General features: G+C 48.5%; 1 protein-coding gene across 8 annotated transcripts in view; it reads left to right on the top strand.

Annotated features, from left to right (window-relative positions):
• LOC143333699 (RNA binding protein fox-1 homolog 3-like) overlaps positions 1-27,028 on the top strand; it is a 348,241-nt gene that overhangs the window by 99,687 nt on the left and 221,526 nt on the right. For 4 of the 8 annotated variants that reach the window (XM_076751900.1, XM_076751907.1, XM_076751897.1 and 1 more), the window contains exon 4: positions 18,801-18,863. Coding sequence is in view for 2 of the 8 variants with exons in the window: in XM_076751901.1 (XP_076608016.1) it covers positions 18,648-18,863 (216 nt within the window). In the remaining 6 variants the exon portion in view is untranslated. Of the gene's footprint in view, positions 1-18,405; positions 18,864-27,028 lie in introns of those variants that run through there. The other 4 variants (XM_076751901.1, XM_076751908.1, XM_076751898.1 and 1 more) reach the window with 2 other exon arrangements.

The following is a 27,028-nucleotide window of genomic DNA, read 5'->3' as shown; positions in this document are numbered from 1 at the left end:
GCGTGATTAGATTAAAAGTTCAGACAAGCCTTTGGTCTGTGTAATTTGTGGGGCTCCGGTGATACACAAATAAACAAAACGCAAGAGCACTTTAGAAACAGCCCCCTTAATTAGCTCATTGGGACTTGGGTAAGCAATATCAACACCGTGGCCTTGGGCTCTGGAAGTCGCTGCTGGAATCAGGGAGGAGCGGAGAGGGAGGGAGGGGGGCTGAGGGGAAATGAGGGACAGAAGAATTACTCACTGTACAGTCATGTTTGTATGAGTGTTATTTTTCGGCGGTGGAAGCAGGCGGGAGGTCATTGGAAGCAGCAGCTCAGGTCCAAGCTGCTGATTTGGGGCTGGAATTAAAATGTTCCACAGCTGTTTGGCTGGTCTCTGTACCTTGACTAATGAGTTGTGGAACAGGCTGATGTGGCGCCAGTCGGTGACATCCTCACTCCAACCAGTCAACTGTTTCAAAGTGTTTTCTGACTAAAATACCACCTGCCCCACTCAGCTGTTGCTACAAACAGCTGCCTTCCCAACATGTGGACTGCGGTGCGCCGCACGCAAGCGCGACTTTTCATCAGACCAGCGGCACAATTACGAGGCTTTTCAGGCGCGATGCCGCTCTTCACACAATGACTTTGCTGTTTTCTTTTCACGTGCCAATTTAGCTGCAAGGAAGAGAAGAAAGACAATTTAGCCAGTGCTGCCGAGGGTTGTGGAACAGCAGAGCTGCTCCTGCAGATGATGTGTCACATGAAGAGTCTTTGCAGGGTCTTTGATTAGCTCATTAAAGCTAAATTTCTTTATTATTCTAAGAAACACAAGCAGTGTTTCAGCCTAACAAGCTTCTGCTGTGACCTTGTTTGTTCTTCTTGGCTTCTCACACCGATGGGCCAGCAGAAAGGTTTAATTGATAAGCAGCGTCAGGAAGCGTTCTATTGTTTTTACATTGACAGAATCTTTAATATCGTCTGAACACCAAGCAAATAACATGAACTGCAGCTGGAAGTGGAGCAGATGAGAGAGCGGAGTTTGCTGTCAGCAGTGTTCCTGATTGTTGATGAAGATTAGCGGGTGCTCATCCAAGATATGGTCGATGAAACACTGAAGAATCACACAACACAATGACAGCCCTGCTCCTAAAATCACATTTCTATACGGCTGAATGATGAGGAGATGTTACCTGTTGGTACGGAGGTGGGCAGGTTTGCGGTGGAACAAACACGTCTCGTGTCGTTGTTTTCATCGCATCAGCTTATCTGTCCCTGACCTGAACCTGACGCTTTAGTTAGCATGGATTATTCTTCAGTTGCCACCTGCAAAGTCAGAGTTTGGTGATGCATTCATGTAAACATTTTGTGATTTTGCAGATACAGTCATTAAAAAAGCTTTTTAGTTTATGAATAAAAATAATCAGGACAGCATCTAATTTATTAGAAAACAATCATTGGCTGTTTGAAATCAGACGTAATTCTGCTGAAAGCTGGATTTGCTTATTAAGAGGCGGCTTCGGTGTCGACGTATTTGCAGTTTTTCTGGTTAAAAAGCAGAAGCTCCAGAGCCGGAATAGAAACCTGTGATAGCATCAAACAAACACAGCGCAGCTCGACTTTGATGGCGGCGCTGAAGGCCCAGCTGCCCTCTGCGTTACTCTAACTACGGTGGCCTGGATGTCATGCGATGGCCAAAATTTGTAGAGTGAAAGAAGCCACATCGTTTAATTCAGCCCTTTGATGAAAAACTGTACAAGGCGTGCAGCCGTTCTGCAGCTCCGGGCTGCTGAGGGAGGGCGATATGAAAAACCAAAGAAATGAAACAAACAGAAAGAAAGAACCTTGACTGTCAGGGGCCGCTGGAGGAGTCAGACGCCCGTCCAATTAACCGCGTCTGGTGCCAGCCCTGATTGGACCCCGGTCTGACGGTCTGGAGTGGTTTTTGTTGCCCGTCCCTGACGTTTTAATGCCAGTTTGTTTGTAATTGACAGTGATCCCTGTCAAGCCGCTGAAACAAGCAGGAAAGCGTCCACAATATAAACCAGTCACAGTCGCTGAGATAGTCATCAATACCTTTGCATTCCTCTTCTTCTGCAGCATCTGTACTTATTTAACACCTTTGATAAAGTATAGTCATATATATTTTTTCTCTCGGGAGCACCATCAGTAAACATTATTATAGAAGCTGCATGATAGCTAATCTGATTGATGGATCGTGCATGAGTAATGGTGACACATAAGTGATGGATAGTGTTAATATCTTTGAAAACATTTTTTCCCTCTAAAAAAGACAGCAGCAGGCAGCCGCACCCCTGCACTTATTTTCCGTCCACCAGTTAACTTCCATTTATCATCACATTTGTCAGAATATATGTGCGCTGGATGTATTTTTACCTCTCTTCTCGCTCCGCTCAGTCGATAAAATTTCCCGCGTGGTGATTTGCAGCCGATAGGTAATCAGATTTAAGTGATTTTCCAAACCTTTAACATTTAGGGTTTCAAATTGTCATTTCAGGCCAGCTGTCAGAGAAAAGAGAAGGAGGTGTGTGTGTGTGTGTGTGTGTGTGTGTGTGTGTGTGTGTGTGTGTGTGTGTGTGTTTGTGTGTGTTGTCATGGCTGCACCACTGCGGTATATTTAATAGGCTCTTGTCAGCTGATAGAGGAAGTTGGTGCATTCTTAATAGGTGTGCTTTTTCTGTTTTCTTATTGGTTGAAATGGTCAGTGAACTTTTCCAGATCCACCTGGTTATTCCTCAAAAAATCCCGTCATGTCTGTCCACCGTTCAGGCCGCTTTGACTCCTCTGTGGTGGTTCAGCTGCACACCTGAGGGAAGAGTTCGACTCTCGACTTTTGTTTCAGACGATCCCAAAAAGCAGACCAGCAGTCATGTGACCGTGATTCAGATCTTTAATTGTCCTTTTACAGTCGTTCTGGATAAATGTGTCACTTGTAGACTGGACTGTTTAATCGTTGGTGTGATGGAGACTGTTTGTAAATGAATGGTTTTAGTGTGTGGTGATTGTCCTGAGAGTCCGGCTAAATCTGCCATAAATTCTAAACATTCTGTGTTTGTGCATGGTTCTGGTTTAACACTAACAATAATAATAATCAGAATAAAATGCCCATTAGGAGGTTATTACTGCTGGAGACTGAGACGACAAACAAGCAGCTGATGGTAGAATTTGTGAATGAAAAGTGTGGGAAACACAAACAGCTGATCACACAGAGAAAAGGTGGAAGCAGGAAAGCTTTGATTTAAAACTTCACATTATTTGCACAGAATATAAGATGTCAGCCGCAACCTCATCAGGCCTCGAAACCAAGTGGATCCCTTGTGGAAACAAAGCTGCTGTCAGGGAACCGCAGCTGACCCCACATGTAAAATAACACGTTATGTAAATCATGAGTCATTTTTGAACCGGGACTTTTTTCAAAAATACATCTTGTAGTCAAAGTACGGCTGTTAACGTGACGGATCTGAGAGGGAACGTGTGATTTTAACAGAACACGGTATGAGAAGTGGAGATTTCTGCGTCTTCTTTCAAACGACTTTGGATCAGAAACTGTCAAATACCTGAAGTTGTTGTTAAACACTTCCTGTTTCCAGATTTCAGTGTTGTGGTGAGTGAAAACTCTCCTGTGGCTGCATGTGTGGAGACATTCGACCCTGATGTGTTTGAGATGTCAGGTTCACTTTGATAAAGGTGAACTGAAAGTTTTTATATGAATTATTTTCCTCAAAGGAAAATTTAGAAATTTTGATATCGTGCTAAAACTCGAGCATCACGTTGGCAGTTTGCTTTATTTGAAGCGATATCCAGCCAGAAGTGTGAAGATGCAAAGAGGTCGCTCGAGAAGAAATGAAGAAACTGTGAGAAAACGACAAGTCAGGCCACTTTCATCCGTTCCGATGCCTTCCTCAGTCACCCACGGTGCGAACCCCAGTCGAGCTCTCTTCTAGTGCAGCGCGTCAGTCCCATTCCACGCAGGCCTACGCTGCACGCCCGGTCCAAAGGCCTGAGCCGCGGAGGACGCCACGGTCGCCTTCACGCCGCCCTGTTCCCAAAGCATCCGCACTGCCCGCCAAACGAAACCCAGGGAGCCAGCAAACAAACCTCCGAGCCATATTATACAACACATACACACGGTGTGTTTGCACAGGGGCAGTCTGTTTACAGTAGATACAGTATACATATATATATATATATATACACCAGCTCATAGAAGGTGTGAGCACACACACCAGCGCACACTCAGCTCAGGAAGCACAGAGTAGGAGGACAGGCCTGCTATCATCTCTTCCCCTCTTCCTGTCACTGTGCGGTGGTGTGGTGGATTCAGGCCTTGTGTTTGGCCTCCTACATGCCTGCAGGCCAACTCCTACAGGCCGGATTTACCCAGCAGGTTCCCTCCCACCAGGATCCCGCTCTGAATCATTAACTCTTACTGAGGCTTTTCCACGCTGTCAGTCACTGACAGAGCTAAGCCCGGCTAATGGAGAACGCAGAGGTCACTGTCAGGTTTTGTCAGAGTTTTGCATGACTCCTACGGCTCTCAGATTGTTATTCTTCTGACAGAGTAGCCTCACTTTTTTCTGGTAAGCCCCTTTCTGCTGTACTTCCTCAAAAGCAATGGCGTGGATTCCTTTTTCCACCTGCAGAAATATCTGTGTTTCTCAAAGGCAGAAAAACTCTGCAGGCAGGAATAAAATCACTAGTTGAAGTAAACTTTAATGGGCAGAGCCTAATAACCACCATTTCTACTGAGTGCATTTTACTAAAGTGCTGAAGATATAAAACTGCTTCATTATACGGTATTATCTTCTCTCTTTCTACATTTCACCTGGGTTTATGAGTGTTTTTTTTAAAGTGAGGCGTTTTGGCTTCTGCCTCTATGATTTTTCCTCAACTAATGAGATTATTTCTTCGCCTGGTTCCGACCTCTGAACCACTTGGTTAAAATAGGTTTTGTGTTGTGCTCGCGGGCCTTTTCACAGCGGACATTTTGATTGGTCGTAGCAGGAAAAGCACAGGTGTTACTAACACGAGTAACGATGGCTGTTTCTGCGTCACAGCTAGAATCCATTCTGAACCAAACTGACGGCAAACGGATGAGGCGAGTGCAGCTGCACCGGTCGTTTGACGTCCACTAACAGCTTCTAAAGCAGCATAATCCTTCCATCGACGTGAGTTAACTGCTCCTCACAACTGCCACCACAGTGTCGGGGCTGACTGTAAATAACATCGGTGACAGACGCATCAATCACTGATTGGTTTGGGTGAAATAGCCCCCGCCGAATGGAAACATCAACCACGAACGTGATGTCAGACCGAATAATGAAGGCAAAACCAGAGTCTGATTATCAGGCTGATTATTTCTTCCTCCTGCCTCTCTTCCCTCTTCAAGAAGTGTTGTTGATAAGCAAAACTCCAGTCTGCTGTCTCGCCCAGGAGACAACCAGATGACCTTCAAAGAAAAGCTGGTGACAAGACGAGATTAGTACAGTTACAAGACGGGCTTGTGTGAGCGTTTGAGGGCTAAAAACTAGCATCACTGGACAAACACAGGTACGTTTTGTTGGTCGAGCAACACGTTTAAGCTACGAACTCTCGTTTTGTCGGCCTGTGGTGATGCAGTCGAAGGTGCAGATTGACTTTAATTGATAATAATGGTAATGTGATGCTTCTACACTCTCCAGAACATGTTTAAAAGAAGAGCTGTACAGGACAAAAGGAGCTAAAAAGTAGGAAATCAAATCCAATCCCACCAAATGGACAAGGCAGGACAGCAAACGGGTCAAAACCATTGGAAAAAGCAACATGTGGAGGTATTCAAACAGGATTCCCAGCAGTCTCTCAGGTGCATGGCTTTGTAAAAAGAAAAATAAATATGGTAATTAATACAGCAACACATCCTCTGCAGTTTATTTGCATTAATTGGCTGAATGAAAAGAAGAAGGTTTGAGGTAGGAACCAGCCAGTTTGACCAGAAACATGCCGACGCTGGTTTATCTGGCCTTCGTTGATCTCTGCGCCCCCACCAACACCGAGAGGACACGCTGGAGGCGAGGCCACTCTCGGACATCATGATGAGTCTGGACAGAATCAATAGACATCAACGGTATGATTGATGACGACCCAGAGCTCCGTACAGCATCTCAGTTGTGATCCACTTATAGTAAGATGCACATTAGCATGTCTTCTTTAACGAAGGAACAAAAACAAGGCACGGTTCTCGAGGGACTGTTGTCTAATTTTCTTCCTTCGCGCTTGATTGGGCTCGTGGCGTCCTAGTAGCCCATTCCAGTCACCATCAACTAACTGCTGTACTCTGGGGCCTCCAGACCTGACTTAATCAGACCAGTTATACATAAATAGCAGGCCAGCCATATGGTTCCACCGTGACGGCTAGTTCCTCATTACATCGGTTCTCGCGAGCGCCTACCTTCAGTCGTTCTCCGGCAGGAGTGTGAAATAAATAATAAACAGCTGCATTATGAGTGAAGAGATGGCCGACTGTATGGTATGTTCATGTATGCTGTATACATGGCGTAGTAGCCTCAGGCAGTGCAGCATTTACCATATGCACCGGCCTCTAGGTCAGCGTGGAGCTGAATCCACAACATGTAATTTAGTCATGCGAACTCTCCGCTTGTCGAGCAGGTTGGAGGGGTAAAAGAAATGTATCGGAGCTGCTGGCTGAGGAGTTGGTGGGAGGGAAATCTATAAATGTTTGCCATATATTGTGTCAGAAGCAGTGTAATTGTAGCCCATTAAATCAGCAGGGTGTCCGGTGGGCTAGCTCTGATGAAACACCTCTCCGCCGCTGCCTCCACCATCCACAGCAGGGTCAGCAGGCTGGGGATCGCGAGATGATTTAAGGCCCGAGTTGCTGGTTAATAGTTAATGAGAGTGAGTCGTTCAGAGACTCTCGATGGTTTCCAAGGTCCGGCCAGCCCAGCGGCAGCAGCCTCACAGCCGCTCAGGCCTGGAATTGAGAGGCAACGGAGAGGTCTAATGACTTTGTTAAATAAAGATGGCCTTCCTTTCATCGACTGCACGCAATACGACGGAAAACAAACACAGTAGACGAACCTGCACGCTCCTGCGCTCGTGTTCCTGCCTCATCTCCTGCCCTGTCCCGCCGCCAGATTTACAGCCGTCCCTGCCGCCTCGGCAACTTGTTCCCTCTGAATTTTTTTGTCCTGTTGTTCATCATTTTTCCATTTTTCAGGCCCGCACGCGTCAGGCCATAATTCAGGATCGCCGGATACCTTGTCATTCAGCCATTTCCCCGGGGAAAATTAAAGGGCTGTTTTGAGGGGGTGGGGATGAAACCGGAGGCTTTTTACGCACAAACGCTTGCAAGGGTACCGCAGTCGCGCCCCTCCATCCACAAGTACAGCTGGGAGGAGTGATAAGTGAGAGAGAATCAAGGGCACATTAGTCTGCAGAGAGAAAAAAGCAACCTACAGTAGGAAGCCATTATTACTACAGGTGTTTAGCTAATGCATAAAGTGGCCATTATCTGAGCACGGCTGCCACACTTCTCCCTTTGGTTCAGAGGTGTTTATTGGTTTATTAGGATCCACGCTGACTTCACTGTACCAATTTAACTCAATGGAATTGAAATAGAGCAAGATATTAGTGTTGTCTGCGGGAGGATTGTGTCATGTATCCTGTTAATGTCGTTTCATTACGGGAGCAGATTTGGACGGCCGCGTGCCCTGCAGAGGAGGCGGCGAATGATCAGATTGAGACTCGCCGGCGGCTGCTGATTGTTTGCATGTGCGAGTTTGAGTCTGCGTCGGCCTTTTCTTTATGTTCTGGGAGAATGTGTGCATACGGCACGGTGCAGCCGGCTCTGTAGCTCGCTGGCTGTGAGAAAAGACAGAGATTGGGTGAGAGCTGCAGAGAGACTCTCAGGGGTTTAGAGAGAATGCTCATTAAGGCCTCCTATAGCACAGCCAGCTCATTCCTCACAGTCCCAGCGGCCGGCTCTACTACGCTCTGCTTCCTCACCACATCCTCTCCCCTCTATTTATCTGCTCTCCTCTATTTCTGTCTTCTTCTCTTTCTGTCTCTGTGTCTCACCTGCTTCCCTTCGCTCGGTCTTCGCCTGCCATTTGGAAGCTCAAACAGCAGATGTTTTCACGTCGGGTAGACGGCGATGTGACGGCTCGCGCGAACGTCGGCTGCTTTAGCAAATTAGAAATACAGCAAATACAGTCTGGCTTAAGTTCACCTGAAACCTGCTTTTGGCGTTCTTTGGTGTAATTGGACTCTGCATATCAGTTCTGCATGTTGACAACAAATAGCAGCTGGGTTCAACTGTTTTTAAAGCCAAACCTTCATTTGTGTATTTTCACACTTCCTGGTCTTCACTGTCTTTTTGCGTGGTGAAGGTGGAGGTGTTGAACAGGTGGAGCCATCACTCGCGAGCCCAGCTCTGAATCTCTGAGAGCTCACCGCTGTTTAAGAGACAGTTTTATATTTAACTCGCCCGTTTTGAATCCTCACTCTTCAGCTAGTCTCACAATTAGGAGCAGAACTCCTCTCTGCTTTGTTTCTGCCTCATTTCCTGGTTTGAAGTTAATGAGGTTATTGTGTTATTTTAGAAATATCTCATACAGTAGCTTTAAAGGATAGTGCTGGTGTTGTTTTATCCTTTTTACTTATTTTCTAAAACAAATCCCCTGAAGAGACCAAAACCAACAATGAGTTTATCCTGATATCTGATGCAGCTGACGCCTCCACGCTGCAGAGATTTTTCCTTTTTGTCAGACACTATTAAAAACAGACAAACTACTGAATAACTGAAGTACTGAATGAATTCTTCAGTCTTTGCATATATTGTTTGCACTTCTTAACTCATTGTTCAGTGTTTTTGTCCTCGAGCTGTATGTCTTTCTTTTCCTTGGCCAATAAAGCCGATTCAGATTCTAACGTATTGCTTCATTACGAACGCGAGCGGTGCGTTTCGTTCTGCATCAACTCTCCAGCAGCGGTTCTGGAAAGCACCTGTCACACCTGAGCTGCTCTGGGAGGCTGGTTGGCGTTTACTGCAGGGTGACGGGCCGGTCGTCTTCATCGTAATGAATCGTGTCACTAGCATGCAGCTTGTCTTCTTAATGCTTTTGGGCAAAGTTGAGATGCATCAGATACAAACACGACGAGGCTCGTTTGTGGATTAAACTCATTGCTAGTTTTGGTCTTTTCATGAGAAATACAGCAGGTTTATCTGTTTCTGATGCCTTAATCGGTAGTTAAATTTAGCCGTGGACCTGCTTCCTCCTGCATGTGCTCTGTTACACCTCGCAGAAGCACACCAGCAGGCCGGGTGTGTGTTGGAGGGTCGGCCGTATTTGCGTGCTCGTGTGTACAGATGAGTGTTAGTGACGTTATCAGTCACGCAGGCAGGCAGCCTGCTGTCGGCTTGATTACCGCTGGCCAGCCAAACGCTTGACCCGCGAGCGGTGGAGGCCCCGGCGGTGGCAGCGGTGGGAGCATTATCCACCTCCACCCCTGCCTGCGTATAATGGCCGCGCCGTGTGATCGATGGCCTGTGTACCTGTGGAGCCCAGCAGCTACAAAGCCAGACACACACACACTTATACAACCAACCGGCTCTCATAAAGGCCAGGAGACACACTGCGCTCCTCAGGAAACACCTCGAAGTCACACCCTGACACATGGATCCATTATACAGGCTTGACTAGATGTGTGGTATATTCATCATCTTGTCCAAATACGCTGCAGTCTGTTTTTTTTTTTACTTCGTTCCTACGGTTTTGCAAGAACATACAGTACGCTTGTGTCATCAGAGCGTTCCTAGAACATAAAAAGGTTAGTTCTTTTCAGTAGAAAGACAAATGGACGTATTCCTAAACATCAAAACAGCTTAAAAACTAAAACAAATCAGCTGATAGTGAATGTGTCCATGATAGACGCTGATATTCAGCACAGCATCCACAGAAAGTTCCTTCAGTGAGGAATGAGAGGGAAATTTATCCTGAACAAACTGGAAGAACAGACCTCACATTTCCCCAAATTTACTGCAGGATTCACTGAATGAAAGTCTTATTTTTTCCAGTTTAAGAGAATAAAGGATGTCTTACTGAGTGGCTATGAGCCAAACTGTTGAGCAGCTTTTTGTCGAAGGCTCTCACAGACTCTAAAAAGACCTCCTGTATCATCAGGCCTCGCTCGTGCAGTTTGGTCTATATGTTTTTATCTGCTCCTCCAGCGGCAGACGGACCGAACGCCACTTTGCTCAAACACAGCAGTTACTTCTTGCATTTTTGGCATCGCTTTTGAAACTACCGAGCGAGGCTTTCACGGTAAAAAGCATTCCTAAACGCTCCTGATGCAGACTTATATATCATATAGGCGGCACCTTCTTCGCCTTGCTCGGATACACCGAACCCTCGATGCTGAATGGCCTGAATGTCGACTCGGTCAAACGCTGAATTGTCTCACCTGTCCAACACTTAATGCATTTTCTCCCCCCTCTTTAGAAAAATACTGGCAGCGGCTTCCACATAAACAGTATGTGCAGATTCTGAAAAGCATTCCTGTGCTATGCAGCATCCTCGTTTGACCGTGCGGGGACACGCTGTACCTGAATGTACCAGCGCAGGAATAAAAGCTTGCATGTTAAATGAAGTCTTTTGTCGTGTTCCACTCGTTGAGGACGTTCTCTCTCCTTTAACTTGGTGGCTCTGATTTGAATTCCTCCTAATATGAAAGGGATTCTGCGGACGCCGCCCTAGCTTGATCACACATCCGTAAGTAGGATAGGAATCCTAGAAAGCTGTGCGAATGCTGCTATATATATCCATATATGTCCCCCATGCACACCTGCGTTCCCTGCGTCACTCTGTTCCTGTCCGTCTCCTCCATAAACAAAATCCCTCCTGCTTGATCTTTTCAAAACTCTCCGTTTGTCCTTTGGAGAGCCAAGGTTACCATGTCCATCGCTCCCTCCCGCCGCAGCAGAGATCTGTCAACAAACTTCTGAAGACTTTCTCACTTGGCAAACTTAAAGAGGAGCGGGGTTGTCCCAGGAGGTAATCAAGCTCCTTCTCCCGCAACCGGTATCTTTAAACAGAATAGATAAAGGAGGAGCGGGTCATGCAGGAGAGCTCAGGTACTCGGCAGGAAAAGTTCAGTGTATTGATGTGCTGCAAAGGGCTGCAGCTTCACAGAGAGAGGAGCCCGTCAGACCCCAGGCTTGATACCTGCACAGGTAGCCCAAAGGGAGCTCGGTTTAGTGCCCAGAGAAATTGACTCTGAAAAAAAAAAAAGATTACTCCCTCTTTCTGCCTCTTCTCTCTCTTTCTCTCCGTCTTACCCTCTTTCACTCAACTTTTGTGGAAGAGAAGAAGAAAAAAACGCGTGGATAAATGACTGTCTTCTTCACTGGAGACTAATGATCCACTGGTGTCTTTCAGTCTTGGCACTGAAAGTGGAGAAGAGCTTTGATGATGGAGGATTGCGGCTGACAGATAAAAGCTGGATGCCCCCTCCCCCCCTCCCCCCGAGATGCTTCCCATCTCTCATACTACTTAGTTATGTGCTCCACTGTTATTGCTATGGTAACCCATTGTTATTTTATTTCATCTTTGCCACGAAAGTTCAAGCTGAAGGCAGAGGAGCCCAGTACGAATGGAGGCTGCCTCTCGCTCTGCATCTGCTCGTCTGCCTCCCTCGTCTGCCTTTGTCTCCGTCCCGCTCTTTTTCTGTCTGCTTCCGTTCATCGTACAGAATGCACTTTTGTAACGCGACGGCATGTCATTGAACGACATATTTTCCATTGGCGCTCTCTAGGTACCTCGGCAGCGTGCGTTAAAGGTCCCTTTTGTTCGTCTTCCTATTCAGGTCTTCAGATAAACACTTGCAGTTTTCAAACACATTTCTTATATCAGACTTCCAGTGACACAATTATACAATGAAAGGTCACAATATTGAGTGCTACACGTATAAAACTCTGCAAAGCTCTCGCTGATTTTTGTATTCTCTGCACCGACTTCCTTACCTTCCTGTATGCTTGACTGTCTTGAATAAAACTGCTGCTGCTTTAAAGCTAGCTTTGTGCAAATTCAGTGCATTATTTAACAAATAGCGGTTCTGAGCTATTAAAGGGTAGAAAGAACTTGAACTCCCTGAGAAAATGTGGCTGTTTTCAAGCCCTTTTCCTCTCCTTCCCCACTCCTCACTTTTTCATCCAAGCACAATTTGATTTGACTTGATTTGATTTGAGCCCTGCCACTTTCAGTTTGAATAAGGTAACCAAGAGTTATTTGCTAGGAGAGACAAGGGCCTCAACGGCCGGGAGGTTTGATGAATTTTCGCACTGCTTAAAAATTCTAACTTTGCTTTATTCAAATGTAACACATGACTACAAAGACCTGGTGTTTGATGAGGTGTATGAGATGTAAATGTCGAATGGAGCCTCTCCACTTATCTGCCCCGCTGAGGAGGGCGCCCAGCATCGTAATCATCTGATCTGAATAGATTCAAAGCATGCTCCTTTTTGTGAATGAGTGCTGCTCCATTGCTTTGACGGGGGAGCCGTGGAGTAACATCCCCCGGGGGCTCGGCGGATCAGATGGAGCAGGCGAGGAGATGCGTGCTGCGGCTTCTCGGGGATCTGAGATGGAGGGTGCAGTTATTTTACAGGGCGTCCATTTTTCCTCAAGGAGGAACACTTCAAATCTCAGACTCTCATTACATTCATGCCACATTTGTACCTGATTTTTCCCAAAAAATCAACTGTGCTCATGTTCCGTTTCGACAAGATCTCTTCTACACGCAGCGATTTCACTCGCACTGTTTTCCTTCTGTGATCCAGCCTCTCTTATTCTAACCTTTGCGCTCCTTATTGTCAGCTGCTTGAAGTGTTCAGGCATTCATAATTACTCCACTCTTGTACGTATAGTAAGCCACTCTGGATAAGAGTGTCAGCTAAATGTCTCAGATGTAAATGTATGTAAATGTGAGACCTCCTGTGTACAGCTCCATGTCTGACTGTGCATAAGCACCAGTGGCTCTGTGAGGGAACCACATCAACTCCTTTCATTCAGTCTGCACAGTGCCTCACTGCACAGCATCCCTGTGCAGCCACTCTACTATTCTCCATTAGCTCAATGAAAAAAACTGTAAAAATATCTTATATGTGAGCTATTGACGAGCAGATGTTTAGCATCGCAGCAGATGCTGTCGTATCATCGGCAGTGAGGGGCCACATACCGTACGGTAGCTCTCTGCTTGTACAGTCGCTAACGTGCAAGCTCCGGGATAAGTGCACGTCTGTCTCTGCATGTAGCAGCGCCTCTGGACAGCCGTGTCTGTCCGGGGGCAAGCTAAGCTCAACCTTTGCTCGCTTGTGCATGTGCACGAGCATGCATGGGCTCGCATTTGTTTGTGTGTGAGCCCCGAATCAAGCTGCTCGCTGCCTGCCTGTCTCTCGTCCCCTCCAGAGGGTCATTCAGCCTCTCTCCCAGCTTCTAATCCCGTCTGTCCGGGGGAGATAGAGGGGAGCGGGCGGCCGCGGCGCACCCGGGGCGCCGCAAACACAATCACCAGCCTTTCACAGACACTTAACGGGGCTTTGCGCTTGTTCAACAAGGCAAAACGCGGCAGGAGGGATCAATTTAATACAAGGCCTGACTCAAATGGAAAGAGGGTAAATAAATAAGCAATGACAGCGAGGACTGTCGCACAATTTGTGTAGTGGCTGTCCACTTTCTCTCAGTGTCTCCTCTGCTGCTTTTCGCCACAGCACATATAGGATTCCATTTCCTCCCTCGGCGGCATATGGGGACGAGCCGAGAAAGAGCAACCCTGGCTCCTCTCTCTCATCAGGGTGTGTTATTTTAATAAATCACTTCTGCCATTGCTTGGTACATTAATTCCCCGGGCCCAGAGGGCTGTGTTGCCACTAGCAGCGATCTGCATGAGGCGCTAAATGATGTGGGGGATCCCCCGGTGAGAGAACAGAGGCTCTCTGAATCTTCCCTCCATCTCAGCCTTGTCGGCTTGGCTCTCACCCTGGGCTGGCCCAGCTCTCAGCAGACATCATAATCAGAAGAGAGCCAAGGCCTCATCGCGTTGCACATACCAATGAGACGCACATATAGCCAGGAGGGAAGTCACCTGACACCTCGCTCTGCAGACACTAGCCCCTCGTGTGGCTTCATTAAGCTTCTTCACTGTGGGGCTTTATTATACGATGCATGTGTACGGCATCTATATGCACACGTGCAGCGCGCGCTCTCTCCAAACAGATTCTTAGGGGTGTGTATATTCTCTTGGGGAGTTGTTCCTTTTCCATGTAATCCAAAGACAATACCTCTCGCAGCAGTTTAACCTACACCTTCGTCAACCTCTCGGTTTGCGGAAATGTTCCACTTGTCGAATGAAATTCCATCGCGTTGCCGTGCACCGAGACGATCATAGCTCTCGCAACGAGCCACGTGTCTGAAGGTGGCGGCGTGCATAAACACTGCGTGGACGTGGCTGTTTTACATGGCTGCTTGATTGAATCCAGCGCAGTGTGACCGCACAGAGGCAGGTGGTAGCAGTAGCAGCCGCCAAAGTGCTAACAGTGGCACTAGCGGTGTTGATGGGAGTGATGTGACTGTAGTTCTCCACCGGGGGTTTCCAGACACCCCCACGTCCCCTCCAACATATTGCCGCATCATGGACTGGCTTGCAGGTTTTTCCGCTCTTTATACATCATAACTCCTTAGACAGAGGTGAGGTTGCCATTGGTATGCACAGACGACAACGGCAGATTCGCCACCCAGAATACCGCTGGGAGATTATACCCTTCCCACTTCACGCAGCAGGGATTCGGCCACCGTAAATAGAGCGCTTGGGAGTGTGCGGTGTGCCCGGAATGACAGAGCACCGCGGCGGCTGAACACGCCAGCCAGACGTCGAGCACAAACTCAAGGACTGCTGCAAATACAGTAATCTCTCATGCTTTTGGTTGTGGTTTTTGCCTTTTCCTACGGGGACTCAGAGATCGGCGCGCTGGAGATCCGTCTGGCTGATTGTCAGTGTGCAGTGGGCGACCGTTGGGGCATGCAGGACATAAGCTACAAACTAAATCTGTTGGACTTCAGGAGAGATATATCACACGAGATGGCAGAGGGAAAATGACTTTGGTACAGAGTTGTTCGTGTGTCATCCTTTATGTTAAAGCTACTCAGTCAAGGCAAGAATTCAGCTCTAATCACAGTTTACGGAAGAGGAAATTGGCCCCATCTATTAGCTTTCTGCTCAAACATTAAACCAGTTTATTGATGGATTATTCATTGTATGTTTGCATCAAATCTTCTAAGGGACAGAGCAGAAGTTGTGGCCGTGGTTCAGCATGCAGATCAAATCATAAATGAAAAGCAGGAGTTCCTCTGAAGGGCTTAAGCAGGATCAGAGACAAAAACTGAATGACAGCAAGAGAGGTAATTTGAACGAGTGTAATGACTTGCTGTTGCTATGGTGTGCAATGACACACAGTGGAAACACAGACGCAGCACAGTGAAATTCTAGATGAGAAGTACTTTGGCATGTTTCAACAACAAGCCCAGCTACCTATTACATTATGAAGGGGTAAATAATGCCAGCGTACACCCAAACATTTATTTTTCAAGCAGACGGTATTTCGAGTTTAATTAAAACATTTCATGGCCGTTTTCAGTATTCAGCATCGAGCTTTACCGGCTTCTGTTCTTTGCACATCCCGCTTTCCGTTTCTCTCACTTCTGCGTACTCTGACCCATTAAAACTGCATCTGTGCATTTGACTTAATATGGGCACGGAGGGCTGTCTTAATTAATAAGCAGGCATCCACCAAACTAATCTGCCTGTGTTGTGAAGTCTGTCCTTTCCATTAAGTGGGACTCACATTATCTCCTAATCAAATTAGTCACTTAATTGTGGCCCTCCCTTGATGGATCCCATGAAAAAAGGAGCGCCGTGTTTGCTGGAGGGGGATGTGTGAAGATGGAACACGGCTGTTTCATTACGATATGAATTTTTTAATAACCAAAGCGTTCGCTGTCATCTCCTTGCTTTGAACCTTTGCAAAGGGTGAAGTTGAATTTGACATTTTATCCACTCACACAGTTGAGTGTCTAGCTGGTATGTTGGGGCTAAGTACCTAGCCCAAGGCCACTACCCAATTGCCCGACAGGGGATTGACCCCTGTCATCCGCTGATCACTAGTCTGCTTTCTTAATCACTCCCCCACACCGCCTGCCGCACTACCTGATCTTAGTCAATACATTAGCTCCCTCAGCCCTGATAGAACCGTTATTTCCCGAGCCGTGATTAAGGACGGAAACCTTATGTGACCGAAGATGCCGCTCCGTCCGTCCTCGTGCAGATTGGCCCCCGGGAGGTCACATTTTAAGGCAGGACGAAGGCTACCCCCACGGCGTTATAGAGGTAGCGGTGGCCGGCGTCCACAGGGGGAAACCCCGGGTGTCTGACGGATGGCGGCATGTGTGGTCGTTTGTCCTGCTGATGGAGTTTTATCCCCTGCCCTTTCAGAGCGGCCAGACAATAAAGAGAGCCACAGCCAAGCGTGACAGGTTAACCCAACAGTAATAGAATACTCTTAATAGTCTGGCTTGAGCCAAAGTCGGCGGCGGGGCCGGCCAAATCGCCGGGCTAACTCAGTGGTGAGAGTGCAGGGGGACGCGACACCGGCTCTCGCTGTTGTTGTCAGACAGGAGAGCAAGGACAAAGAGGGCAGCGTGATGGCTTAATGGGTGGTTTGATGGCTTCATAGGGTGAAATTGAAGTTGGTGAGGGCAACCAAACAGATGAAACAGGGCACGGGAGGCATTATACAAAACGGAAATTAGCCATATATAAGCATGACGTCAACCCACTGTATCACTTATATGTTTTATAGGAATCCTTGAGCTCCGGCGAGCTGGCATTGTCTCTCTCTGCCTCTCCTTCATATGGAAAATGATTTACAGTGGGTGATACGACAGCGTGGCGACGCCTATACAGGAGCTAGAAAATAAACACGATCAAACCGAGCAAACAGTCAGAAGAGATTTAGATGATGTTGTCATGACGTTGACGTGAACGTGCCTGTTTTCTGGCAGATAATCCTCACAAAGAGAATCCTCCGGGCTACATGCACCCGCGCAGGCAACGCTTCTGTCGGTGTTTGTTTCTCTAGCACCTCCGCTTGCAGTTTGTCATGTCTGACTTGGGCTTTAATTAGGCCTGCGAATTGAAGCGGCGGCAGCGGGGCTGGGAGCCCTCTGTCCACAGCTCAGCCGTCCTCCACGGCGTCTCCTCGGAGGACCTCTCTGCTCTGTGTGGTTAAGATAATAGAGGCTCGCTCAGAAGATGTTAATTGAGGGGAGATAAAGTGCAGTAGTGGCTGGAGGGATGCAACGTGCGGGGGTGGAGGGGAAGGAGGGAGGGCTACCTGATTAGAGGCTGAGGTGTTTGACTTACAGCGCTTTTTTGTGATATATGTACTGCTAGATTTTCAAAAAGGAAGAAAGAAAATGCAGCAGCAGCATGTATCAAACACCCGGACCTGAAAGACAGTTATTAAAGTTTCTCCTGTTTGTGTTGTTCGGCGCCGCGCCGTGCCACGCCGCACTAGCCTTGCAAGACCCGATAAGGCCGGGAGGATTAATATATTTTACCTCTCAGTAGCTGCTGGAGCTGAATGGTGCTGTCAGGTTGTGCAAGGTGGATTTGAGAGTCAGGTTTCGTGGAGCTTTTTTGGGTCTGAGAAACGTAGAGCGGGCAGGTAGGCAGACTGTACGTGGGCCAGGAAGGTGGAAGCACAGGCAGAAGTGATCTGACCAAAACAGCCCATGTGACAGAAGCTACATTAATAGTGGCATATGTCAGGAGCACGGAGAAAGCGAAAGAGCGAGAAAACAGACCCTCCGCCAGCCCGAGAGAGGACAGAGGGAACGAGGAAGAGGAGGGGAGGACGGAAAAAAGCAGAAAACAGTGCCAGCAGCCTCTATAATTGCCTCAATGCCACTGGGATTGCTTTCATTCAATTGAAGCATTCTCTTTCTCTGTACATTCGAGGTGGAAAGCGCACGCGGGAGGGGCAGGGGGGGTGAGGGTGGGGGTGGGGTGTTGGGCTGGGTGGCGTGGGCGGGCGGGAGAGCCGGCGGTGCCCTCCCTCTTTCGGTAACATACAGCGATGAGGGCGATAGCTCCCCTGTAGCAGCTGAATCTCTGGCATCAGTGTGAGCAACAGAGAGAGAGAGAGAGAGCGAGCGAGCGAGAGACATAGAGACATAGAGAGAGAGAGAGAGAGAGAGAGAGAGAGAGAGAGAGAGAGAGAGAGAGGGAGCGCAGTGCTGTGGAGGAGCGAGGTAGCGATAAGGAGGTAGGTGGACCGCAGATCAGACCTGTCAGATGTGATTGTGCACCCAAGTGCAACCCCGCATGTGAGTGTGTGTGTGTGTGTTTTTATATTTCCCAAAGACAACCCACCTCCTCAACCCCCCCCCCCATAGCAACACACACACACACACACACACACACACACACACACACACACACACACACACACACAGCAGCACTGCCCAAACACACTCACATTCCTCGAGGAATCCTTTATTTCTTTATTTGGGCTCCTGTTGGTGCGTGCATCGGATGCTCTGCTCCCTCCTCCTCCCTCTTCTTCTTCTTCTCCTCCTCCTCCGTGTCCTGCTCTTCTCTCCTCCTCCTCCTCCTCCTCCTCTCCCCTCTTTGCCGCTCTCACAGCCTAGTTTTCTTTTTTTTCCCTCTTCAATCTTGTGTGTGCAGGTTGTATCTGACGGAGGGACCGGTGCCGCGCTCCCATCCCCGCGCTCCTTCAACACCAACACCGTGAGTATTCTCATGCTAATTTGGCTCCTCCAGCCGTCTCAAACGTCGGTTTGTCTCCTTCTCTCGCTTTCTTTTTCTCTAAATTCTTTGCCTCTTTTATGTTTTCATCCGCCGCGCCAAACGCAGCGGCAGCGCGGGAAAGGAGGGAAAGAAGTGGAGACAAAAAGGAATGAGAGAGGATGCTCAGAAATAGAGAGAAGAGGGGAGAAGGGAGCAGGGGAGGGGAAGAGGAGGCGCGGGGGGGAAGAGATTGCCGCCGCCGCGAGCGACCCGTTCTGCTTTCGGTCGGAGGTGTTTCTCCTGGAGGATGCTGGAATTGCCGAAGGGATGAAGGGGGCGGGTCTTGGTTTTGTGAGTAGATAGTTGTGCGAGTGATCGGGGATGTTGTTGACAAGCAGAGAGTGGCTCATCAGACAGCCGGGCAGCTGGAACCAAGGTTCCCTCTGTTGACTAAACTTCTGATTCATCCGTCACTTTCTATATTTGCACACATCGAGGCGCCTCGGCTCCGTCCTCTCTCCTTTTTTACTTACATCGCTCTTATTTTATTATCTGGGAGTGAGCGCCTTGGCATCAGGAAGTCGTGTGTCATGATGATGTGAGGTGTATCGTCTGTGCAGATGGGCGATGAAGCGTAGACGGATGCTTGTCTCGGTGCAGACCTGCGCCACCATATGTGTGTGCCATTCATAATATGCACCTCCTTTTAATGACTGCATGTAGCAGCTGCACAAATGAGCTTTTTTCATTCGGCATCCGTCCCCACAGAGTGTGTGTGTGTGTGTGTGTGTGTGTGTGTGTGTGTGTGTGTGTGTGTGCGTTTCAGTAACTGCAAAAGAGTTTCAGTTCATGTTTATTTACATGTTACCTTCAAACTGTGCATCATCAGAGTGGACTCATGCATGCACATTAATGAGTACACAGTGAATGAATAATGTGTGTGTGTGTGTGTGTGTGTGTGTGTGTGTGTGTGTGTGTGTGTGTGTGTGGGGAGGTCAGTAAGTCAGTGTCCATTCCCACATGCTGCCCTTTGATCAAAGGGCCACATTTAGTCCGCCCACAGCATGTGTCTGAGCCATATGAAGAGTGGGTGTACTCTGTGCGTGGTGTGTGTGTGTGTGTGTGTGTGTGTGTGTGTGTGTGTGTGTGTGTGTGTGTGTGTGTGTGTGTGTGTGTGTGTGGGGAGATGGGCTGAGATGGATGGGCCCTGCGCCCTCGCTGCAACACCACGGCTAATGGGCACGCGGGTCAGCAGGGGTGGACATGCGTCCGGCTGTGCGGATATGTCACCGAGACCGAAACCTCTCCCAGGCCTTCGCGGGGGAGTCACGAAAACACGAATCTTTGCAAGAGAAAAAGCATATTGGGCCAACAAAACGCTCGGAACACACTTTGGCAGATTCATTTGGCAGAGGAAAAGGGATTGATCTGAGCGTGGCAATTAGGCAAATTTCAGAACTAAGCATCTGGCGAGGCGAGAACGCTTCGCCTGGCAGAGGATTACCATTTTAGTTCCATTTTGAGACGACGCAGCCCAGAATGTGTTATTTCACAGCACTCCAGCAGCACAGGCGAAAGCGGCACATGAGGGATCTTTGTGCGCCGTTTACGTTGTGTATGTTGATTTCCGCGACCTGCAAAGTAAGAGTAGTGCTTTGATTAATGATGATTAGATTTAATACGTGTGTTCGCAGCCGCGGCGGCCGACCTCCCTTCTCCCCGGCCTTTATGAAAATGAATCGTCGGAGTAAAATGCCCGGGTTGATAGCAGCCTGCCGATGAGCTTGCTTTCTAAAGTAGGCTGATATAAATGAGAACCATTCCCCCAATTATGGAAGATTAGGTTACCCTCCACCAATCTGAATCCTTAAATCCCTTCTGTTTTTACAGCTCTGTCTGCCGAATGTAATTCAGCCTGCAGACCTGGGCAGAATAGCAATAAAAGAAGGTAGAAACTTTAGCAGTGAAACCAAGGCAGTAAAAATATCCATTGGGAGAGAGCTAAAGCACATGATAATTGACACAGCGCTGTGTTGCAGTTGGCTGTAATTAACTTTGTAACAGAGGTTGTCAGTTGGAAAGGGAGAAAGCCCAGACTATCTCGGTGCATTTAACACACTTGAAAGTGCAACGTTTATCGTGTCTTTCCAGCCTTCGCCGCTTCAGGTTGGCGTGGGCCTCTTCGCCGTGTTTATCCACATCCTTTACTACAGGCCCAGTCGGCCATTATACGCTACTTCCTGTATCCTTTGTACCGCAGTCTGAACACATGAAAAATCAAAAGGAGCCACTGTTTCTGGGGCGAGCGCAAAAAAGCTTATCATCTATTTTTAGTGCACTTTTCCTCATTGTTGCCTGGGCCACGATTCATGCTTACGTCTAGCGGTTGTGTGCCATAAACTATGTTGTGCTTCGCAGCCAAGCGCTGGCTGGTGACAACTCTCACCCACACATAAGTGATCTATGAGCCATATACCACAGGCCCCCTGCTGCCTCGCCAGCCGCTTTCAAACGCACAGGACCACAACAATGTCATTCTCCCTGTGTGATAGCACCCATATGCACCGACAGCACCTGTATTAGCGTAATGTGCCAACCCTTTATTTCTCATCACTTATCTCAACCCGCTACACGCTGTACCGAAAAGGGGAAAAAAAGCTCATAAAGATAAAAATCACATTTCACTAGAGGGTGCTTGTGTGACAGTGATATATGCTGTGAGCATCCTGCCACCTCATTGAGATGGGAGTGAGTTCTGGGTGGCTAAATCAATTTGTGCAAAGGCTGTTGGCGCTAGTATTGGTGTCGTGATATGATCTTTGTTGTCCATTTTTAGAGGTCAGCGCGAGCGCAACGACAAGGGCGAGAGAACCTGACCGCTTTCTCTCTTGTTTCTAGGCTGGTAAACGATCTCCCCCAAGAGGATTGTGGGTAAAGTCACTCTTGATCAAAAAGGTATATGTTTAGGGGTTTTTTCCCAAGGTTTAGACACTATGGATTCTCTATTAAGAATGTACTTTCATCCATTACGGCACGCGTCTTGATAGAGTGTCCAGAGCCAGAGGCGAGCTCTGGCCATGCATTAATCGCTGTAATTACTCAGCGAGGGTGACAGTGATTCTGGAGGTGCATCTGAGTACATATACCAGTGGAGGACCAGGGGCGGGTGGTGGTGGTGGTGGTGGTGGACCAGTCAATAGGTGAACCCGACTCCCGCTAATGTTCGAGATATCCGGTCAGGAAGACGGAAGAAGAAGGCTTCAAGATGTGTCAGCAAGTTGAAATCCTCTCAATAATCGATGAGTTATTTCTTCAGGTTTTTTTGTGCGTCTGGAGCGTAAACAGCTGTTAGAGCTCAGTCCTCCGATGCACACGAGCTGATGTGCTCAGCGCATGTGACAGGCTGAAGAAAAGCCCCGTGTGAGGCATTCCAGTTCACAGCAGAACATGAAAAAAGAGGAGTCAAAGGAGGAGGAAGACGTCACGGCACCGGCCACGTTCTTTGACTGACTTGTGATCTCCGGGAAGCGCGGCGCAACATCACCACAGCAACGACTGCTTAGCAACAAAGACGTTGCCAACATAACAAACAAAACAAAAAAAAGAAAACACAAACAACAAAAGAGGAGACGCCGGTTATGTCACTCGATTTAGCTCGTGTGTGTGATTCTGTGTCACGGCCCGCGCAGATGTTCGCCGCTCGCAGAGAAGACGGAGCGAGCGGTCAAATCAAGGCTGTCCAATCAGAGCGGAGGAGGGAGAGCTGGACACGCCGCAGCTCTGAGGGCTCCTTATTGTCTGTACAAGGGCAGCCGAGTTACTCTTTGTTACGCCTCGTATAACGATGTCAATGTGCCAGTTAATCAGAACGGCATTGTTGCTCATAATAAGTGAAAGGAGTTTAATAGGTGAATGTCGGACACTTCCCCTCTTATCTCGCAGTGACTCTCTCGCGGCGCCTTCAGCAAGTAATCATGGGAAATATACGACTCAGAGACGGTTTTTAATTAAGGGCAGTTTTTAGCATCATGGAGGGAAACGGCGCTCTTGTGCACACACGTATGCATGTAGAGCGTTTTTCGGGGGGTTTGGTTTTCTCATTAATCACAGCAGAACCATGTCTGATACCGGCGTACGGGAGATGAAACCAGCCTGGAACGACGGAGTTGAATATTTGAACATCTCAGTGCTGATGTGTGCAAAGCAGAGTGTGTGTCTGCAGGGGAGGCTTTGAAATTTCATCCACTCCATCCCTTTTAACTCCGCGGAGGGGATGTGTGTGTCTCGCTCCAGTCGGCCAATGGCTGTTAGGAAGCTCCCGAACACCCCCACCCCTCCGACCATTCACGCACACACACACACACACACACACACACACACGCGCGCGCTCCTCGCTATCTGCCGCCCTTCCCCTCCCCACCCCCTCTTCTACTCCACAGACCTGCATTGTGTCAGATAGTTTAATGTGAAATTGCTTTTCTTTCAAATTTCCCCCTGGAAACACAGGTCGTCGCAAAATGTTACATCTCATAATGGCGTGTTATTGTTGTTCTTTCATACGCGTCCTTGGCTTGTGAGTGCAGGATTTTTCAGCGCGCAGCTGAGGTCACGCTCGGCTATTTTTCCCTGCGCTTCAGCCGCGTCTCCCCTCTTTGTCATCTCGGATTCTGCACCGAGCTCTTCCTCTGCTGCGCCCACAGTAACCCCGCTGAAAAATTTATCACCACCTCGCTCTATGATTACGCTATGCATTAGCAGGGCTTAAATTTAATTTGTCGGCGGGCCCTCGCGGCAGTGCTACGGGCCTGGCCTATCAGAGACACTTTGTAAAGGCCCTGGAAGAGCCTCCCGGGGTGATCCTATCAGTCAGACACACTGTCAGCAGACACACTCAGTTAGTCAGCATTGAGTCAGAAATGTGGCCCAGCCAAGCCACACGCCACCGTCGGCTGCTCCGCTGGGCCGCTGCTGTGGGCATCCAGCTCCCCCGCCTGCCAATCAAAGCTCCAGCAAGGATGCTGACCTTTGTCCCCCTGTTGAAATGAATGCTCTTCAACAGGTGATCCGGCAGACATCCCTGCCTCGGCACCCTCAAGTTTAAATATAGCATCGTTTTCCTTTTTTTTTTTATGCTCCGCCATCGCTTCACATTAGCCTGTTACAGCGCTGCTGTTTATGTCAGTCGCTCTGTAGGATGTACTCACATTATTTCATGTATTTTTAAACTTTATTCAGTACACAATGCCAATCCTCTGACGATCGCCTCAATAATAATCACTTGTCCTAAAGTGGCTATTAGTGTCTTCCACTCCTGTGATTTACATTAATACCTAGTGGTTAATGTCATGTTTCTGTACTCAGAGTATGTGGAACGTTTAAGTGCAAGGCGCTACCTCCGCAATAGCACGCCGTGTGATTATGCTCCCTTTTGCTGTGCCTTATTTTTACTTTCACATTTTCATCCTCTATCAAAATAGCCTGATCTGAGGCCACTCAAGGCTGCTTTTATCGCCGCTCGCAGAATGAGAAGGTCAATTTTCAAGGCATTTCGTGGGGGGAAATGTTTAAACCAGCTAGTTACTAAGAGAACCAAGAGGGCCTTATGCTTCGTACGGCTCTAATTGGGATCCATTTTCATTTTCATATGGTTTTAAATGTCAAGAACAGAGCGCACACAAAGTGTTTTGAATTTGCTCAGGAAGGCCTCAGTCGCTGGGTCAGACAGGTTGAAAGCATCTTGGTTTATTATGAAAAGAGGACATACTGTAACAAGGCACTCTGTAGCTGGGTTTTACCACTGAAAAGGAAAAAAAAGATGATATACTGCTTCTGACCTCATCCCTGGTCCGCTGAGAACATAATGTCAAAAGTTACCAGCGCCTTTCTTCATTTGACAGAAACAAATCCTCAGGAAGGACTCCCTCCCTCGCTGTGTGGAGGCTGTACGCTCTCCCCGCCTGTGTGGGTGTCCCCCGGGGGCCCCAGCCTCCCCTCGCGGTCCAAAGACATGCAAGTTAGCTTGACCGGAGACTCCCAAGTTCCCAAAATTCATGAATGGGAATGTGTTTTTCACGGTGCTCGGTCACACCAGAGAGCGGGTGGTGGTGGTGGAGGCTTGGCGATGGAGGAGCTACACGCAGCTCGTACACTGGTCGTGCCTGTTCGCCCAGTAACATCATGTTTACGTCCGAGTGGCGTCCTCCAGTGGTCACGTGACATGGTCAGGTCAGCCGGCAGCGAAGAAGGAAGTAGCCGTCAGAGGTTGGGGTGGTCGGATGGAGAGACAAGATGTCGGAGTAACAACCCCGACTGTTCCTGGACGTTAACCCGCAGTTATTCTGACCCAACGTGTGTGGTTAGCTTGGTTCAAGCTAACCACACAGAAAACACGTACAGTGTGTGTGCTGTCCCGTTTCCCTTCAATTAGTTTCTTCTGAAATGAGCTAAAACGGTAAATTCCTCCGTTTGGTTTGACTCGAACGGTTCGCAGCCGGCCAGCCGCTCACATTCATGTCATATTTTTAGCGTGAACGCAAAGCAAACGAGTCCGCTGGCTGCAGCACTTCCAGCGGAAATGAATTTAGCTGGTGTGCTGGAGCCCTGAGCTCAAAGCGGTCCGGGGTAAATCAGGACCCCTCCGCCGGCACATACAGCGCGCTGGATGTATGTGACCGTGAATAGCTGTTAGGACGATACATTAAAGAAATACCCCGGAGCCTGGATCCTGTATCTGAGGTTCAAATGCAATTTTTCATCCTGTAACAATGTATAATCTCTTGTCCAAGCAGGCCTGTGTTTCCACCTTAAACATTCCCTTCATTCCTTCATTTAATAAATGACACCCAGAGGACGAAACGGGGACAAGTCCCCGCTGACACCTGTGAAATATAGACTGATAATGCTCCTGCCACTCGCTTAACGCCGCTCCCGTCCACCTCCCTCTGCCTGACAGGCCGGCCTGATGCATGTATCATCCTGAGCGGATCTCCGTGCCGTCAATTAGGAGCACCTTAAGCATGTGACTGAACTTCTGTGATTCCTGAGGATCAAGGCAGAGATGAAGGATCTCTCCCGGCTCGTGGAGCGAACGCCGTTCCTCCATCGGCTGCGTCCTCTCGCCGTTTGCTGTGATTGCCAGCGGAGTGTCTGTTGCCTCTTTATTTAGTGTGTGTGTGCTGTGAATATGCGGTGGTGGTCCCATGGGTGGTGTGACGGAGAGGAGCAAAGCCTACCAGCTCCTCCGTGCCCCCCCCCACACACACACATCCCCCTCACCTCCTGCAGATGTGGAAAACTCAGTCCGTCATTGTCTGCACGGCTCACTTTGAATGATTTAATTACTTGCTTTAGACTTGAGCAATTATAGCTGAGCGCACATATGTTAATTATATCTGACCTCACATTTTTGCTGCTCTGTTAATTGTTCGCTCAGATGACACTCCGAGATGACTGTCATTGCTGCCCGCGCATCGGGCGATCGAGGAGCGAAATGACAGCGAAATGACCGCGTGACAGATTTTGGTGGATGGAGGAGTTTAAGCTGCAGCGTTGGGGTTCAGATGGGGGGGGTCGCGGCGTGCAGGCCTCATCACTCGTCCTTTGAGCCCCTCCTGTCTGCCTCTGCTGCAGACACACACCACCAGCCTTCCTGAGCTGCATATGTGTGGCTCAGGAGGAAGAGCATGCCGGCAGATCTCCTCCTCTTCATCCTTCGGCAAGACGCTGAACCTGAAGCTGCCGTCCACGGGCAGGCCTGCGCCTTGTGTGGCAACTCCACCATTAATGTGTGAAGGGGTGAAAGAGAGGCAAATTGTAAAGCGCTGCAAAGTGCAGCGTAAGTGTGGTCCTTTGAGCACATTACAGCCGTAATACAGACGCAGGGAGGGAAGTCTTCCTCTGCTTTCTTGTAAAGTGATGCCAGTAACCTGCGCAGCACTCACGTCGAGCAAAGAGGCCAATCTGCAATGCTTCTTCACAAATGGACGAGTGAGGCTGAAGGTGTGGAGCTCGTTGTTTATGAGATGATGCACTTTGTTCGTCTCTCGCCATCATCGCCCATCTGAAGCTGCTAACGTCGCAGCTCGGGGCCTCACGCCGCCTGTTTAAGTCCTAGCATCCAAAAATCCATTAAAAACAGCTCGTAGAGACAAATTGCTACCTGAACT

Source organism: Chaetodon auriga, chromosome 16 (genome assembly GCF_051107435.1).
Source record: "Chaetodon auriga isolate fChaAug3 chromosome 16, fChaAug3.hap1, whole genome shotgun sequence".
Lineage (NCBI taxonomy): Eukaryota > Metazoa > Chordata > Actinopteri > Chaetodontiformes > Chaetodontidae > Chaetodon > Chaetodon auriga.
This window is presented reverse-complemented; position numbering and strand designations above follow the sequence as displayed.